This window comes from Alligator mississippiensis, chromosome 2, assembly GCF_030867095.1.
Source record: "Alligator mississippiensis isolate rAllMis1 chromosome 2, rAllMis1, whole genome shotgun sequence".
NCBI lineage: Eukaryota > Metazoa > Chordata > Crocodylia > Alligatoridae > Alligator > Alligator mississippiensis.
This window is the reverse complement of record NC_081825.1, coordinates 161,183,906-161,203,662: the sequence shown is the minus strand read 5'-3', so window position 1 is coordinate 161,203,662 and position 19,757 is coordinate 161,183,906. Positions and strand designations below refer to the sequence as shown.

Genomic DNA, 19,757 nt, shown 5'->3' with positions numbered 1-19,757 from the left:
GAAAGACAACCCATTATTTATGTGTGTGAGTACACTCGTGGATTATACACAAAGTAATAAAAATGAGTCAAGGAGACCAAATGGCAGACCCAGATTTCTGAGCAAGTTACATTTTAACACTCCACACTGTCCTGCTGACTCCCTGACATCCTAATATATATTGACTGTATTGTCCTATATTATCTACAACCTAAGTAAGAGAAATCCCTTGTTTCTTTCTTTGTTCTGGACAGGATTATGCATGCACAAAACACATTCAAGGAAAGGGCACTATAGGAAATGAACATTTAAAATGTTTGACCAAGTCTGTGCATGTCTCTTAATTTACTGATTTGAAACTATAGGTCCAGGTTAGATAACCTTTGTTAGGGGAATTCTAGCAAGATCCTGGAAAGTACCAACACTTCCTGCCTATAAGGGGGACAGATTTTACAGAGAACTATACTATATATGTGCCATAAAGTTATTTTATTTTATAAATATTTTATGATTCCTTATGACTTATACCTAGCAGCTAAGTAAGAATCCCATTGTGACTAGACCCTACATAAGTCTTCTGACCGCATTTCCCTTCAGCATGACACCATGTTCTTACCAGTTTCCACCTTAGTATCTTAATCCATTCATCTGCTTCTACTCCAGTCTTTGCACACAGGTAATATGTCCTTAATGGGAATACTAAGCTGTAAATGGAACATAATTAAAATAATGTATTAATCCCTCAAAATAACCAACAGTTTTTCCCAAAGCTAAATTCTGTTTTGACACCTGCCAATTTTTTTCGTTAAGACTCAGTGATGGAAAGATGCTATACTTACATGGCTTCTATCTCAGGTGAGTCTGTGGAAAGTTTAAACTGTGTTTAACCAGAACTGTTTTTAAATTTGGTATTTGAAAGGGCAATACTTGTTAACTTATTGTCCCTTACTAATATAAAAAATGTGTTGCATTAACTGCTTTGCAGCACTGGGCACAGAGTATCTCTAGTGCATGCTATGAAAAGCAGCCATGGTTAAACAGTGGTTGTGGCTTGACCATCATTACACATGCTTACAATGGGGCTAAATTTGTACCTGGACAGGTAAAAGGATTCCAGGCCAAAGCTGTGCAGACTTGATCAAGATAGCTGCAATGAATGGATAAAATATGGAATGGGAGACGCTTGATAACACTCACCAAGCATCAAACATCTCTCTTAGAATTAACTGGCTATAAAATAGTAAGGGTTCCTGAATATTTAGGCCCTTAAAAAAGGAAACTAGAAAAAGAATCAAAGGTTCATTTTTCATTACAGCTTACCAAAAACAGTTGACTTTTTCCTGTGAGTAATCAAACTGTACCGCTGAGCACTCTGTTAAATCTAGTGCCCGGATTGGTTCGGTGGCCTTGAAAATAAAATACTTTAAAAATTAGAAAGTTATGAAATTGGCTTTTGGTTTTTTTTTGGTCTCCTAACTCTCCCACCCCAAGTAGGTAGGGTGGTTGCCCTTGTCACCCCTCCCCAGTTATGCCACTGAGCTGACCTCATTCCCAAAGCAGGGAATGGACACACTTCCCTTTTTCCATGCACTAGGCCAGTGATACTGAAGTAAATCAAGAGTAGCACCATTGACGCTACTGGAGCCAATCCAAATAGTGTAACTCAAAGACAAATTTAGCTGAATGTAAGAAGCAGGGAAATAACTTGAAAAGTAGAGCTGCACTGATGACAGGTCATGGCACTGCCAGCTGAAGGATAAGAGGTGTGGGCAGACTCAAAACCCAGATTAAACCTAACACTGTTACCAGATTAGCAGCCATTTTCACATAGTTTCCAACTAACAGGACTTTAGCTGAAGGAAATAAAAGGCTGTTTTGGGATCCATGTGTCAGAGGATTGGTTAAGCAAGGGAAAGTTTATCCTTCTTAGTAAAAGAACCAGTGAAGCTTGCTCACCGGATCATACCAGGTATATATAACCCAGTTGAGGGAGAGTCAGTTAATGCCTCAGGATACTAAATGGGTTTAATCTGGGTGAGAAGAAAAGTAAACATGAGACCCAAGGCTATCCATTGCCATGAAACTGTTCTTTCCATTTTTTGTCCAAGTACAGATGTGTCTGGCTCTATGGTTGAAGAAAAACAAACAATTTTGGCAAGTGAGTGAACTCTCTCCAGGTATGAGAATCTGGTCTGGATCTGGCCTTTGTTTCTGCTTGAGCCAGCTGGTCACAAAGAGGTTTGCTAAAGTGAAAGATCAGATTATTCTATGCTAAAAACGCTTTGCCTTTCCTACTTGAGATGAAGCAGTATGTATACTACTTCTTTTCTCCCCAAATTAGCAACTGGATGGTCTGACTGGAGGCGATATTCTCTGTTAAAGGTTGCTCCTGATTTGGTAAGCAATTCTATTCAAATGTTTGACTGCCTTGTGAAATGCTATCTTAATTCAAATTAGATTCAGTATGAAGGCATGGACTGAACTGACTGAAGCATGCATGTTTACAAGAGCAATGTATGGAGTTGTAACAGAGGTAACCAGTGCTGCACTGCCTGATTAAAAATCTGTTGGCGATCTTGGATGGAAAGTATTTACTTTTATAGACACCTCTAAACTTGTTAGTGTTACAAGGGCAGAATAATCATCCACAGGGGCCTAGGCAAAGGAAAAACTAAACAAGGAAAATAAAAAGGTAGTTCGCTGTGTCAATCTGAAGTCAGACAGGGTATAGAGGTGCACCCTACAGAGAATAACAATTGCCCAAGAAAACCTAAGTTGTTACGTATGGGGAAAATAATTACAGCAACATATCATAATGGGAACAATAGGAAGTAGATGCTTAGATAAGTAAAAATGCTCCCAAAATGCTACATCACTCAAAGGGATAAAAGCAAAACCACCTCCCCCCTCCCAAGAAAAAGAAAATGTATATTGAAAGCTAGTGATGTTGTCTATCAGTTTGTGGTACGTTACCCTTCATGAAAGCCTTTTGTCATTTAAAGCTAGACTGACTAAAATAATTAAGAACATGTAGGAGAGAACAATTTTGCATTGGGGTATGGTCAAGATAGAAAAGATCTGTTAGAGTCTTTCTAATATCAATTAGCCTGTTTTTACTAATGTCACTGACAAAACTTCTATTGACTTTGCAGAGAGCAGGTGCAGTGTCTCTGACACCTAGCAAACAATGTGGGCAAACCATGTCATGTGTTTAAAAAAAAAAAAAAAAAGCAGGAATTTAAATAGGGAAAATTGTGGTTGATTGGCTTTATCCTCAAAAATACTATGACACTCGCAAATCCCACTGAAGTTCAGAGTTGAATATTTGTGTTATTTGAGATCAGGCCCTCATTGCGATAAGATGGTTTAGAATAATGGCACATTACAATTTGCTACTCACCGTCTGGTCTTTGAAATATTTAAGTTCATTCCTATGCAGTGTAAACCACCTAGTTTTCCAGTTCTGAAATAGAAAAAGAAAAAAAAGGAAATTGCTTTTTAATTGCTGTATTTTTGTTTTAAACATCTCAAAAAGCCAGTTTTCCATTTAAAAAAAAAAAGTTTGGTAAACATAAGTTAAAGCATAGCTGATCACTTCCTTTAGCCAGTGATATCCCATGTAAAACTAAGATAACTGTCAAAAGGAGAATATAAGCATTGTATTAAAAATGTGGATAAGAAATGGTCAAGATTTTTGTTTAAGGACATCCAAACTTTACTAGTGTGTGTAATGTTAATCCTATTATACCTTCTCTCGAAATACTGCAAAGTGCTTTATAAAAAAAACAAAAAAAGTCATCAGCATTTTGCAGGGTAGATGGGGAAAAGTGAGTTTCAGAGATGTCAGAATGACTTGGCCCTGGCCATGTAGTGAATCAAAGGCAGAGCAAGGAAATAGGGCCCTGATCTTGTGATTCCCACAAGCTGCCTTTTATAAAGGGTTTTGAGGGCTTGGACTGGCATATGCCATGTCAAGGACTCCAGCCCTGCGAGGTTCAGAACTCCTCCCCTTGGGAAGCTGAGGTTGTTCTACACCATGCATTATCAGGACTAAATAAACAAGAAACAGAGGATCAGACTGTCTGTTATCTGTAACAACACAAATACAAATGTACGTGTACAAAATGTTCCAGCATATTGGTATGTGAACAAAACACTGTGAAGAAGAGATCAAAGGCACCTGTGACTATTTATCTGTCATTTCATTGTAATGGTGAAATCTCTACTATCAACTAATGGGATATTGGGTTATAAAAGTAGGCTTTTTTATTTTCTTATTAATTTTTCATTTCCTTCTTCAGACCTGGGATGGAACAGAAGAGTGTGAAAGCTCTGAAGTTTTTTTTTCTTACCTTTACTATTTTGCCTTGTTTTATCAAATACCCTTCTTTTGTACCCAGCTGCAGAAGAAACGAGAAAGGAGGACAAGGTTAAGGGCTGCACAATGTTTGTATTTTTGAACCTTTTCATTTTGAGCAAAACAAAACCAAGCTACAGCTAGTTCTCTTCTAGATGCTTCCCACAATTACTTACTTTACATTGTGTGGCTTATATACTGTCCCCATTGTGTGAGCCAAACTCACCCATGATGTAAACATATAATTCCAATAACTTTAAAAGAACAGCACCCTCTTACACCAGAATTCAAACTGGCCTTTGGTGCATGAAGACTCTGGCCAGCACAGAGTTCTCAAAGAACATAGTGGGCCAAGTTCAGTGAAACACACCAATGAAGAGTTATTTTAATTCATACAATTGACTCATTGTTCATGTGCAGCAAGATGTCACATGCTGCAACCATCAAATTCTGGGATTCTTCCAGCCAGTGAGATTATCTATATAAACTGCTCTTTTAAAAAGATTAACAACAACAAAAAACTTCTTTGCTTTAGTTAAGCATCCTCTACACATAACAAATGTGCTTGCAATAAGAAATAAAGGAAATGGACAGCGTGTTACTTCAATGCATGTTCCAGAGAATGTTTGATTTGGTCAGGCAAGTGTCCATTTGACTTCAGGAGGAATCCTAGATACATGACTTCGGCCAACGTTCAGAAGCAGTCAGTAATTTGGGGAGCTTCAACTTACTGGATCCCTCACTTGCAACATCATGAAGGAGTCTGACTTTTCCCCAAGTGAACATCTGAAATTCAGACCTCCTTCAAATATCAGATGAATAACTACCTGACTTTGACTAATTTGAAAATTCTGGCCTTTTTGATGTTGGCATGTGAAAGGTTCACATATTTCTTTAAGGATAAAAATGAACATTGCCACAGCAGTTTTCTTGCATGCCTGACCATCTCTCTGACAGGGACAGGTTTTCCTGATCTCTCCTCCTAATTTTTAACGCTCATCTCTGTTATTTTGTTTTCCTTTATTTTTCTCAAAGAATTAATTCCATACTTGCATACAGCACCTTCCTCTCTGTGCTGCATATTGCTGTCCTGGACATTTGGATTGTATCCTGGACACACCACCTGTCTCTACTAGACATTGGATACTAAGGATTTAAAGTCTCCAGTTACTGTTCAGGCAAGTCACAGATGGCAGAGGCAGGTGGACCAAATGGATATGAAAATGTTCTCTTGTTTCTCATACCAACACAGCACAGCTTTTACCATGCTCAAAATTACAGAAGCTGAAAATAGGGAGCACAGGCTACAACTTCATAAGAGAAAGCTCAGTACAAATTACCCTCTGTACACTGGGGATACTTCACCACCGCTAGCATGCCCCATGTCTCCCAAATGTTATCTGAACTGTGACCTTCAAATAAATAGTATAAGGATAAGGCCTACATGAACTGTGCATGGATGTCCAAACATGCTATTACTGAAAAGCTTTTGAACACTTGTGCAAATATTTAGCTGGTACCCCACCCAGTTAACTTGGCGCTCCAGCACACAAGGGCTCACTCAAGTCCTCCTCTTCTGGAAACTTGTCCTTGCCTGTTCCAAATATTTGCATGATTTTTTAAAAGAAAAAGTAGAGGTACATTTCCTTGACGTAACAAAGGGAGGCACATCACTGATATTAAAATGCTACTTTAAGCCAACAGTAATATTATAAAATGAAGATGTTAAATAGCTATTGATTTGTTTTGAGGTAAATTTGTAGACTTGAAACCAAACTACTATTTGCCTCCCTGCTCAACTAAGCCAGTCCTGCAGCTCTTTATTTTACTCTTAAGTGAAATGAAATAAATTTCCCAGTAATTTTAATGGAAATTTGCTTGAGTAAGGCCTGTGGCTCAACATACGTATTTTCACCTACAGTCTGAATCTATCAGAAACATCTCTAAATCACTAAGTCAAACAATAAGATGGGAGGAGGGAAATAGTTTTAGGGCTACTTTTTAATGTTAACATTCTTAAAGATGAACTTCTAGGTTTCTATTTTTCAAGAGTCAAAAATATGTAATTATGACAGATATTTACATATAACATCTCTAATTAACTTTTTCAGTCAGCATTGCACCCTCTGAGAAGAATGGCAGGAAGCTTCTTATTCAACACATCACTGCTTCTAGCCAGGTGGTTTTTTTATTATTTGTATTCTTATTACTGTAATACATGTATAAACATTTTAAGAGGACTGATCACTAGTGCTTATTCCAGGGTTCATAATGTTGGCCATGTCACATTGAGTCAAGGAAAGGACACTTTGTAAAATAGTAACTTACAGAGGGAGCATTTGGGACAAGATCGTTTTCTGTTTTTCCTGTCTGCATGGCAGTGTGAACTCGGACAGACTCATAAATGGACGGTTCTTCCACTTTCCGAGGATATGGATGTTTCAGTACAATCAAGGTGCCTGAAAGAAAGAGCATGCTAGTGAGTGCCCTGGCAAAATGGATATCACAAAATAATTAGTACCAGCTGCCTATTCAGATGATCAAACTTGAAGGTACCATTGCTGAAAACCTTCTGAATATCTCAGCACATCTCTCTTATCTCTGTAGTTTGAAGGAAAGCTATGTCAGGACCCCTCTAGATGTTCAGGTACAGGTGTGATAGAATCTGTTGAATGATCTACACCAGGAGTAGGCAATGTTTTTTGTCCGAAGTGCCGAAAAAATGACAATGTCTACCTTGGAAGATGCCAGAGTGCCAACATGCAGAGCCTGGAGCAGCTGTTTGCAGCCTCCTGGCTGCAGCCAGCCCATGGAGCCCCATCTGCTTTCAGCAGGGCTTGCAGCCTCCCAGCTGCCTGCTGGGAGCAGCCTGGGCTCTGTGGCTGGCAGCAGTTGCTTAAAGCTTGGGCTGACGGTGGTGTGCTGAGCAAAATGGCCTTGCGTGCCCTGCTCGGCACGCATGCTGGGGGTTGCTGACCCCTGATCTACACAATGGTGCCACGCCTCCTGCCATGCCACACATACATGGCAGAAGGTGTGATTGTGGGATCCAGCATCAGATCCAATCATACTTTATTGCTGATGCAGAGAAAGCCCTTGATTGCCAACCTGGGCTCCTCCTGCACCAGCAAGTAGCAAGGTCCCATAGCTGACAGGACCCCAGCCCTGGTGGCACCCCAACTGCTGTCACGGCTGAGAATCTCACAGCTGACAGGTCTTTCAGCCACAAGGGCATAGACCTTGCTACACATGCAAATTAAAGCTGGACAGAAACCAGTTATAAAGCTATTACACATTTTTCCAGGTCTAACTTTATTGCTGGATGGACCTTTTTATGGTGTGATCATCACTTTGCATGGGTAGCCATTCTAAATGTACTGCTCTTAGCCAGTCCTAACCAGTCAATTGTGTAATACATGTAACAGGTAGAGGGACCCTAAGTCATGTATACTATCCGCATGATAGTTGGAGTACTGTGTGCAATTCTGGGCGCCACACTTCAAGAAGGATGTGGATAACCTGGAGAGGGTCCAGAGAAGGGCAACTCGTATGGTCAAGGGCCTGCAGACCAAGCCCTATGAGGAGAGACTAGAGAAACTGGACCTTTTCAGCCTCCGCAAGAGAAGGTTGAGAGGCGACCTTGTGGCTGCCTATAAGTTCATCACGGGGGCACAGAAGGGAATTGGTGAGTATTTATTCACCAAGGCGCCCCCGGGGGTTACAAGAAACAATGGCCACAAGCTAGCAGAGAGCAGATTTAGATTGGACATTAGGAAGAACTTCTTCACAGTTCGAGTGGCCAAGGTCTGGAACGGGCTCCCAAGGGAGGTGGTGCTCTCCCCTACCCGGGGGGTCTTCAAGAGGAGGTTAGATGAGTATCTAGCTGGGGTCATCTAGACCCAGCACTCTTTCCTGCCTATGCAGGGGGTCGGACTCGATGATCTATTGAGGTCCCTTCCGACCCTAACATCTATGAATCCCATGTACTGCTATAGCATGTCTGTGGTTTCAGGTTGCTCAGCAAAGAGGACAACAATCAAGTCCAAGGACAATCGGATATCATGTCATACAGTACTCAGAAATATTGATAAACTTGGGCAAATGCTTTCCAAAGCAGACAGCCCAAGCAGCTGGACTTCATGCAAGGTGTTGGCTAGAACGAAAACAAAACAAAACTTTCTAAGCAAGCTACAGCATGGCAGCAGGCAATGACTAATGGACTTGTGTAGTGGTAGGTCCACCATGATGGATCCTCTCTCTTTACCTCTGTTGTATTCTTATGAATGTTTCACAGGACACAAAAAGTCAGGAACTTGGGTATGGGCTACCCAAACCCTGCCCCTCTCCTCTGTACAGCTACAGTACATGAGTTCTGGAGACTCTTGCTCACCACTGTATGTGCCCACTGTCACCTCTTCTCTTCTTTAGTGCAAGACTTTGCTAACTTTTTAAATCTGCCTTATCTACCTCAATTTCTTGCAGGTAGAAAAACTATGATGACAGCAAAGTTTCAAATCTTCTTGTGTTACAGTCTGAATCTCTTTTGTGCTCATGGAATAATTAAATAATATTTAAGTGGCTGAATATTTAAGTTCATAGTTGTGGTTATCAAAAACCTCATCTACATTCAACATTTAACAACACCTGAAAGTCATTTCTTGCCCTGCAAAATTCTGATGTGGACAAGCCTCCTTCTCTTTAGAGGCACAACTATATGACTGAGCCTGATATCCTGGGCTGATTAGTATTTTCATAGCCGCCCTCAATGTTCAAGCTGCATATAGATATCCAGACTCAAGAGTTGTGAGTGGATAGGGAACCAGTTTGAACTTGAGTCCAAATGTGGAAAGACATTAGCCTCCCTCCTCTATACAAAATGTAACAAGAGGCCAGAAGAGCCAAGTAGATCAGGCATCAGGAAGCCTTCGGCATCATCTTGTCTGCCACTGACTCAGTGTGTGACGCTGGACAAATCATCTGGAGTATGTCAACACCATTTTCCTGCTACTCCTGAGGAGTATGGCTGTCAAGCTTGCCCCACCCTCCTGCTTCAATTTCATACATTCATAGATTCATAGATGCTAGGGTCAGAAGGGATCTCAATAGATCATCAAGTCTGACCCCCTGCATAGTCAGGACAGTGTGCTGGGTTCAGATGACCCCAGCCAGATGCCTATCTAACCTCCTCTTGAAGACCCCCAGGGTAGGGGAGAGCACCACCTGAGATTTTGGCCACTCTAACTGTGAAGAAGTTCTTCCTAATGTCCAGTCTAAATCTGGTTTCTGCTAGCTTGTGGCCATTGTTTCTTGTAACCCCCAGGGGTGCCTTGGTGAGTAGAGCCTCACCAAGTCCCTTCTGCGCCCCCATGATGAATTTATAGGCAGCCACAAGGTCGCCTCTCAACCTTCTCTTGCGGAGGCTGAAGAGGTCCAGGTGCCCTAGTCTCTCCTCATAGGGCTTGGCCTGCAAGTCCTTAACCAGATGAGTGGCCCTTCTCTGGACCCTCTCCAGGTTATCCACATCCCTCTTAAAGTGCGGTGCCCAAAACTGCACACAGTATTCCAACTGCAGTCTGACCAGCGCCCGATAGAGGGGAAGTATCACCTCCTTGGATCTGTTTGTCATGCATCTACTGATGCATGATAAAGTGCAGTTAGCTTTGCTGATGACTTCTGTCACACTGACGACTCATGTTCATCTTGGAGTCCACTAGGACTCCGAGATCCCTTTCCGCTTCCGTGCTGCCGAGCAGGTAATTTCCTAGGCAGTAGGTGTGCTGGACATTTTTCCTCCCTAGGTGCAGCACTTTGCATTTCTCCTTGTTAAATTGCATTCTGTTGTTTTCTGCCCATTTCTCCAACCTGTCCAGGTCTGCTATTTTGCTTTTTCTGTCCAGGTCTGCTAAGTTGCTATTTCTAACACGCTGCACCCAGAAATGACATGGTGAAGCTGCACACCACTGCCCCGCAGATCTTGTTCTCTAGTTTGCTTGAAAGCAACAGTTGGGACATTCTCAGGTCAGCTTCACTGCTTCATCTCTGGACTGGTGTCCATGTGGAGTAGGACCAGATGGCTCAGGAGTGGGGTCTCTGGGAGCACTGGGGAAGCAGTGTAGGCATACCTATAATCCATGTGAGCTTTGCAAAATGAGAATAGTGCTAGCCCACCATGGTATATTAACCTATGGATGGCAACTATCATTACTGTCAGTGCCGCATATTAGTTATTTCAGAAGAGTTAACAGATTCTGATTTTAGGGCAATTTTTCAATAATTACAGGCTTCAATCATCAAATGGCAGTTGTTTGTTTTTAGAGCAGTTTCATTCTCTGGGTGAACAAGAAACAGTCTACTTATAAAAAATCAATTCTCCAAGCCCCAGCCTTAGCATGGGATATAGCATCCAATCATTAAATGATGAATCATATCCCCTTGAGCTTGTGATTTTGCCAGTTCTTGTAAGCTGAGCAATCTTTGGGGTGAGAGAGGACTGAGATAGGAGGCCCACAAGGAAAACCCAGTGCTGCAGGAAGTGGTGTTGACATCAACTAGTTAGTGTTGCACCAGTGACCCAATATGTGAAGGGACACTGTGCTGCTGTGTCAGGCACACTTATCCTGCAGACACGCAAACTTTTGTTTCATATTTAAGTCCCATTTAAGCCAAGAGGTATTCTCAATGTGAGTAAGCCTTTGCAGAATCAGGTCTTGAGAGAGAGTGTGGCAGCCCTGAGCACCTGTGAGCAATCAGAAACATGAATGTGTTTATATTTTGTCTTTCAAGTAAAGGAGGTTAAGTCTGATGCCTTGACCATATTCTACCATCTGCCCACTTGTGAAATGCTTTGGGGTGAAAGGGCGTGGAGGAAAACCTGAAATACAGGAAGCTGGTGATGAAACAGAACTCATCTGAGTTCGTATTACTTCAACATAACACAACAGACGGAAATAAACGTCTGCAATGTGTAAAACTCTTTTCTGACTCTAAAAGTCAGGGCATTTACACTAAGAACCCTAACTACAAGAAGCTAATAATCAAGCCTGCCTTCATTATTTAAACTCCACTGCCTTCTTCCTGCATGGCTAGTTACACCTGTCCTTCTCCACTCTAAATTGTTCCTTTTAGAAGGAAAACCAGGAGCTGCAGCCCTAACCGGTCCTTCTGGGCACTAGTACTAGACCACAGCCCAGCTGCACATCTCTCCCATCTAGCAAGTAAAAGTTTGGTGTGTTTTTGTTTTCCCTTGCCTTCCCCCTTTCTTTTATGCACAGCATTCCTTTAGAGGTGGCTTTTGAACAGCAGGGGAAGTTTCTCTCGTAGGTCTAGTCCACATAATTAAACTCAGGGCATGGTACACATGATGCTGCATCGCTGTAGTGATGAATACGGAGACATAGTGACCACATGCATCTACACATGACCAGCAGCTACCTCGCTGTCATGGCATGCTCCCATAGCAGCTAAAAATAACCGTGAGCCCAGCGTACAGTGCAGTAAAGGCTGCTACTGTGCTGTACTTTAGTACTTCGAAAAGGAAGTAGCAACATCACCGTACAGGCATGTGTAGATGCGCACTCACATAATTTACCTGCATAAGCCCACATAATTTACCAACTGGCTGCTCTGGTAGTTAACAAGGTTGCAGGTTTCCTAGATGGATCCTATTATCTTCCCTCGCTACAAGAAAACTAATATCTCTGCGGCAGGCCCAAGTTTAGTATAGAGTTACGCAGCCTGCTTTAAGTGACCTAATTCAGGTGCCAGAAGCAGTTTTGCCATGGTAACATTAAGCTTTGTCCAGAAAAAAGCTGCAGTGTAGACATGCCTTAAGAGACCAGGGCTTGCTAGAAGGAAAGAAAGGAAAACTTGATGTCCTACCCTTACCTACACTTAACCCACAAGAGGCCTCTAGAAACCCCGATGTCCAGGATATATACTGAGCTCAAACAAAGGGACCAGCAACTTTGCTTGTTAGGTGAAGGTGGTGATAGCCAACAGAACTACCATTTTCTTTTCTCACTCCTTGCACAGCTCTATGAATGTACAACACTACCAACAGACTTTTTTCATAGATTTCAAGGCGCATAAACAGGGGAGGACCAGTTGTTATTCCCAGTTTCCAAATGAAGAACTTGCATCAACTCTCAGGAATACAAGTCCCAGTCCAATGATTTACCGGCAGTCACTCTATTTCTCTATCAAAACAAGAACACATTGTATGAAATTATTAGTCAGTTAGCACTTTGATCTGGTTAAATTGTTTTAAGAAAGAAATATGGAATCTTCTAAAAATAAATTAATATTGTTGTTTGCCACACTACTATTTGGTAAGAGTATGTAAATCATATAAAGGGCATGTTATGTCTTTCAGACTAACCTTCACAGAACTGTAACTAAACAATGGAGTGCTTATGTTTACAAAAAAACAGTAGCAAAAGCGAACTCTAAACTTAGAATGGTGCTTCAGGTCCAATGCCTCTCACCCCCCAGTTGCAAACTCTCAAATCCCCAAGCCCACAATCCTAGCTGAAAAAGCAGATCGAGGAGATGCTCCAAAATAAACTACAGTGATTGCTGACTTATTAAACCATGAGATCACTTATGTTTTTCTAAGGGGGAGATGGAAAAAAAGAGTATTTGAAGTAATTAACTGACATCTGATCACACAAACATGGGAGCCTGTAAATGTGATATTCAATTTGATATAGGTCTAAGGTCATTGTCAGTTTAATTCTCCCTAAGCATATGGAAAAATACTTTAGTGTTTAAAAGGGGCAGGATCAAGAGGCTGTATGTAGAAATTGCTCTAAATTGTATTGACTTGAACAGGGAGTAAATTCCCATGTTTCCCGTATTTCATAGAAGATGACAGCCCTGCTACAGAGCTGCACATGCAGTTTAAAGCATTTTGTTAAAATGATAGCCTTTATTAGTATTCTGTAGGATTTTTCTGAAAGGAAGATTTTTGTTGAGTCATTCAGTAAATACGTAAGAAATTAACTGGGCCAGTAAACGTTGAACCCTTTAACCAGTACCAAGATTGTGGAGGGGTTTTTTCTGGTATATTTCTCTACCTTCCAAGGAATTAGAGTACTCTGGAGACTGACAAAACAGGAAATATTAGTATGTACCCATGTTCTTAGAAGTTTCAGTCAATTAAAGTGAACTTGGTTTTCATATCAAGTGTGTCTGGTTAATGACTCAAAGTTTCTAAGTAGCTTTAAAAACATTGTAATTGAAAACTAGGAAGCAAAGCAACCAATAGGTAAGAATAATCTCCTGCCTATGTCAGTATGGTAAGAAAATAAATATGATAGTATATTACTTCTACCGTTGTTATTGAAAACAGCCTTTATAACTGGATCGGCTCTTCTGTTCAAGAAACTTTACAGTAGATACTAACCTGCATTTCATTTTTATTATTATCTGAAGTACCCAAACAGGTGCACATGTTTCAACCTTGGTGTAAAACCAGCATGAATGCACACAGCTGTTTGATGTGACTAAAGGAGATCTAGATAAATTTGACAAAAGACCAGCATGAAAGAATTCCAGCATCACATGCAAAACTTTGCTGGATCAGGACTTTGGGATTCTTCAACCAGAGATTTCAGAAAGCCTTGCGAATTCAGTCAGGATTCATTTTATTCAACAGGTGGATAACTGAATGACTTGCCTGAAGTCCCATGAGTCAGTGTTAGTGTGATATGAATTTCCTTGACTCCACAGGATGCCCTAGTTGAGCTATATTAGAAATGTGCTCCAGTCCATAAACATGAGCACTGGACACTCTTCACAAGAGCTCCAGACTAGTTACAGGCACTGTAACATGGCAAAACTAGATATTCATATAACATTACAAAGCTGTCATCACGATGAAGGCTTTGAAATGGAGCCATTTCTCATTTTATAAATGGTTTTCTACATTTTTTCAAAATGCTTATCTGAAGCAGAAAAAGGTTAACATTTTTCATTTCCTCAATCTTTCTGACATTAAAAAAAAATAATTTACTGAAAAAATGGGTGTTGGTAAATGAAAAGGTCTTCCATTCCAGCCACAAACAGAGACATTTGATAATGCTACTGTACCACCATGTTTACATTTAATATAACCCCTCCATTTTACATTAATAAATATTTTGCCCACAATGTTAGGAATAATCCCCAAAACTACCTTTCTTTCCTAGTAACCTTGAACTTAGCCTGGTCTTTTTTTGTGTGATGTGGTCTCTTTCAGAGTTCTCTTATTATTGGTAACAAAATTTTAAATTGTACTGTTAAAGATCTATTGAAAATAATTTATATTTCATCTCATTCTCAGTTTGTTGATGACTGTGTGTTTATGGAGTCTTGCCTAGAAGCAAGCAAGAGGACAAAATTATCAAGTCCTTCTTTTTCAGTCTTTCTGCTGAGCTGACCTTTTTTCATTTATCATGCATAAACATTAAAAAAAGATTATATACTGACCACTAATGCCTGAGCCAAAGTTCTCATGTTCCCTGTTACTGGATGGCAAAATGGATTGTGTGCCAGGAGACCTGGATTCTGTTTCTGGTTCTCTCACTGACCTATCACTTATTTCATCTCTTTGTCTAGTGACACTTCTGTATAATAGCTAACTATTACAGTTCTGTGAGCAAGTTGCCTAAATAGACCAGCTCTTACAACCTGCTTAGTGAAGTCAATGGGAGATTTCAGGGGACTTTGATGAGAGCAGGACTGTACCCTTTCTCCTCTAAACAGGCCATTACCCCACAGGCTTTACAAGGTTTTGAGCCCCCTCTACATAAAGCTAGCGTTCCTCAGCTGCTAACTCACTCTCCCTGTACATTGCTGCATATAGGAAAGTAAAGTGGAAGGTGACACACTCCTTGATATGATGCCCACTACCTATTTCCAACTGACAGCTTTGTCTGACTCAGACAGATGAAAGGTGTTTCACAGAGCTGGCAGAATCTGATTAGGGGGCCATTAGCTAAGCAGCAGGCACATCCTTCAGCAGTTGGGATCCAGCTCCCAGAGATCATATAACACCAGCCCCTTACTTACTAATAGATGTAACACATGGAGTGTGAAGGAGGGGAAAAATCATAATTGTCTATATGACTTCTGAAGTATTTGAAGGGTAATCTAGTGGGTATATTTCTGACTTCAGGAAAAAAATCTCACAACCCAAAATATATATTTAGATTAAAACACACCCATCCTCAGTATTTCTGGACTACATATGGTATGGTAACATATAACATAACCTTTTACGCATAAGAAATACATAGAAGTGTTTTAGTGCTAATTTACTATTTTATATGCTAGCACAATAATTACAAAAGCAAATGATAATTTGTGTTAATAGTAAGCTTTTGTCTCTGAGTTATTACCATTCTTCCATTTTTGGCCTTACAAATGTTAACTTATCCTTGAAATGTCACTGGGAGTTTGGCAGATATCAGCTTTATTATGGCTATGATTTACTCACAACAGGGAAGACCTGCTCAATGTCACAGAGTTGACAGACAGCCAGGATTAGAACTCAGGAGGGCCGCGCACCTAACACCATGTTCTTAGCACTAGATCACAGCCATTTCTTTCTCCTGGGAGGCTTTAAATTTCATCAGTACAAGTGAATTAGTTCTTAATGTGCTGATTCAAGTAGCTGCTTATCTGTTGCAATGCTCTGTGGTTTTAAATAACCAACTGACTTAGGAAATACTAAAAGGAATATCCATGGTATAGGGACAATATATTAGCAAGCCAGCTGTTTCATTCCGGTAAGAGTAGAGGAGAGTACAGGGCATGTCAACTGCAGGGAAGGGGAGGAAACCATTTGGATTTCTAAGTAGGAAACTGCAGAAATATACACTTCCAGCATGCCATCCTCTACTTTCAGCCCATGCTTCCAGATACATGTTCCTCTAAGAAGATCATTCCAAAATATTTTGGGCATCAATGTTGTTTTTAACCCTTTATTCCATAACCTTTCAAAAATCAAACAAATTAGTTATTATTAAGTCTTGTTGTTGCCAACAAATGCAGGTTCTGAAATGCTCATTGTGGATTAAGACTGTGCTACTGTCAGGAATTAGAATATGGGTTTTTTATCAAAGCATGTATTGTGTACGCATGTTATTAGACAAGTGCATAACAGGCACAGATAGTGAGCATCATCCTCTCTCACCCACGGCCAATTCTGGTCTCAGTAGCACTATCATAAATCAGAATCAAGTCTGATAATAAGATTACTGATATCAAGTCTGGTGATATAAATTGCTGATAAGAACAATTTTTAGAAATCTTTACTTCATCCCTTAACTCTTTCAAACCTGTTCCAGATACTTGCTGAAGCAGATACAGTATTTTTATCTGTTGCTTCATAAAGCCAGGGGTCTCTTTACTCCAAGGTACTTTAAAGCTGGTTTAATATAAAATGGACACAACGTTGCTTAAGAATAGGAGAACAACTCTGTTTAAGAATTGGATATGCCCAGTGACCTAAGTGGTTTTGTCCTATTCTGGCAAAATCATACCCTGCCAATGCTAGGTCTGTGTTTAGGTTAAGCATACTATGTCTGGAAGGAATATTCCCCTCAGGTACATTTAATATTGGTAAACAAAATAATTGATGAAGAGGAACGTCTGATCAACAGATGAATTTGAGGAAGGGGTTAAGTAAAAATATTTCTGATTTTAACACAGTGTGTTCACTAAAAGCTTCTTATATCCCTTTACATAAGCACATACACAAATGACTGCAAATACACACATTATTTACCTGTTTCACTTCCAATTAAAGGCTGGTTTGCGAAATGGTTGACTAAATCTTTCACGCTAGAAAACTCATTAAAGCCAAACTTGAATGCAGACCTCACGTACTCCACGTGGAAGTGTTTGACAGAATCTCTTGCTCTAAAAGGAGAAAGACAATTGTCCAGAAAGGAAAGATTTGAAAATAAACAACAGGTCTGAGGGCAAAACTCAGAAGCCCATACCAAAAAAGGCATGGGAGATTAGATACCTAAATGCTTTGGTGGACTTTGTCTTTGTTGCTTTGCTTTTACCCAACCCATGTTATTTGAAGACCCCCAACGCTTACAAATGCTGGGCCTGATTTCCAAAGATAAAGCGTGTTCACAAATCCCACAGACTTCAGTTGGAGCTGTAGGAGCTTGACACTTGTGAAGGTCAGTCCAATTAATTTAGACTTGGTAGGGTAAATATCATCACTATTCTAGAGATGAACAGGCAGTGAAGGCACAGAAAGATTAAGTGACTGGAACTAAGTCATATTGTGAGTTAGTGAGAAAGCTGAGACTAAAAGTCAGTCGTTTTGACTTGCAGTCCTCTGTTCTAGCCAACATGATACTTGTTAGTAGTGTCGTTAACTCTTAAAACAGGAACATAAGACTGGCGAGGGCCTCTTGGGCAAGCAAGTCTGGTCTGTTGCATAAGCATGCACTCATTTACCCAGGGAAGATGTGGCCTCTTTACATATTTTTCAGAGATCCCTCTAAATCTCATTGAAATCACTTCCTGTAACTTTTTTAAATTAGGCCACCTATATTTAGGCACCTAAAAAGGATTTTGAGAGTCTAACTTTAGGCATTCATGTTTCAGAGTTTTAGCCTACTATTTACATGTGCTACCAAAAGCTCCAGTTACATTTGGGACCCTGCTCTGCTAGGTATTGTACATATGCATGTACACACGCACAAGCTAAAGAGCTATACCAGTCTTGCTTTCCTGGGTAGATGTTTATTTACCTGTAAGCAGCAAAGCAGTTAATATATAAGGAGTTAATATGTGGTAGCTAATAAGGAACCACTGTCAATATAAGGAGCACAGGCATGAATACTGTATTTTCTCACATACAACATGCACCTTTCCCCAAAAATCACCCATGGAAAATTGTGGTGTATATGTTAAGCAGAGCAGCTGATTTTCTGACCAGGATAGAAGCTCCCCAATTTGATTCTTGCTTTGCAGTACAGAAGCTGTGACATTACTATTTAGGCAGCTGAGGGAGTCAGTTGACTTAATTGGTCCATTCTTTTTCACTCCATAGGTGCTAACAATAGTCTATCCTTTTTAATGGTCTCAGTGTTCCACCAATCAAGCTAACCTTTCTTAGGGCAATTTTGCTGTCTTGCTGCTCCAGGTCTCTCTCATATTTCATAGCCCTGGAGCCTTCTTAGCAATTTTCAAAATCAAAGATCCATCCATGGAGACTAGTCTTCAGCAGCAAATAGGGTTTCAGCTTTTGTTAAGTAGGAAAAGGAGGGTAGGCCAGCTGAAGATTAGATTCTGTCTCTGTCTTCTACAACCATAACTCAAGAAAAAAAATCTTCATTCTGCCTTTCAAAAACAAGGTATATATTATATTCTCGGACATGCTGTATGTGAGAAAATATGGCATTTCTTTTGTTAAAGCTGACATTGTGAATGGTTGTCTTAACACCCAAGACAGTCTGGAGAACCTTCAGCAAAGAAGGCTGATGGTGGTAGGGATAGGAAGCAGGGGAATTTTGATTGTGGAAAATTACAATGCCTAGCATACTTTACTAAGTCTTTTAAAAATAAGAAGCCACACTCAAAGCATAACTGGCTTCTCTGTAGTGTGCATTTAAGCCTTTTATGCCCCGCTTAGGTGGCTAAAACTACCCTCTGCCTTAGTCACTCCCCAGAAAAACTGTGTAAACCATGGGCTGACAGCCTACTTGTACATAAGCTTCTCGCTACCCTGAGATCATGTTTCTATTCTTTCAGCTAATTTCACAAGAAATAAAGTGTGGCAATGAGAGTAGCCACTACTCGATGTCTTAGTTCCTCTTTAAAGTTAACTGGAGGAAATTCAGGACATGTGTTGTCATGCTCACTGGCTTCAGATTGCAAATGTCAATCAAAATCCCAAGGGATATCTGAGCATAGTTTCATGCTAAAACAATCCCCTAATGATGTCTGATAAAGTTACAGGTGTGGGTGTAGAGAGTAGGGAGTTGAATAAAAGCCACAGAAGGTATTGAGGAAAAAAGGTCAGAAATACCCAGTAATGCCCAAAATAGTGCTTTCTTCGAAAAAATATTTGAATAAAATGAAAACTTTTAATTTTGTAACAAAAGCATGTGTTTTGTAACAGACAAATCTAGTGAAAAGGGTAAAAGGTAGCCAGCATTTTTATTTTGCTTGTAATTTTTTAATGAAAAACCTAATACATTTGTTTTAAAATGAAAAAGTTTTTTCCCCTACTTTTTCCCCGTTTTAGTAGGGGAATGAATGAACAATGAGTCTTTTAAATTAATGCTGCTGAAAAACTAAACAATACCAAAGAAAACACTTTGGGGGAAAAAAACATTCTTAATTTTTCCCATTAAATCTTTTTTTTTTCCATCCAGATAAAGCATCATTATCTTTGGACTCTGTGAGTAAG

General features: G+C 40.2%; 1 protein-coding gene across 1 annotated transcript in view; it reads right to left on the bottom strand.

Annotated features, from left to right (window-relative positions):
* DAPP1 (dual adaptor of phosphotyrosine and 3-phosphoinositides 1) overlaps positions 1-19,757 on the bottom strand; it is a 44,126-nt gene that overhangs the window by 1,639 nt on the left and 22,730 nt on the right. Inside the window, exons 3-8 of the mRNA XM_006264508.4 lie at positions 17,106-17,239; positions 6,665-6,795; positions 4,332-4,379; positions 3,380-3,442; positions 1,300-1,385; positions 596-683 (exon numbers count right to left, since the gene is read on the bottom strand). Of these exons, the coding sequence (XP_006264570.1) occupies positions 596-683; positions 1,300-1,385; positions 3,380-3,442; positions 4,332-4,379; positions 6,665-6,795; positions 17,106-17,239 (550 nt within the window). The remainder of the gene's footprint in view (positions 1-595; positions 684-1,299; positions 1,386-3,379; positions 3,443-4,331; positions 4,380-6,664; positions 6,796-17,105; positions 17,240-19,757) is intronic.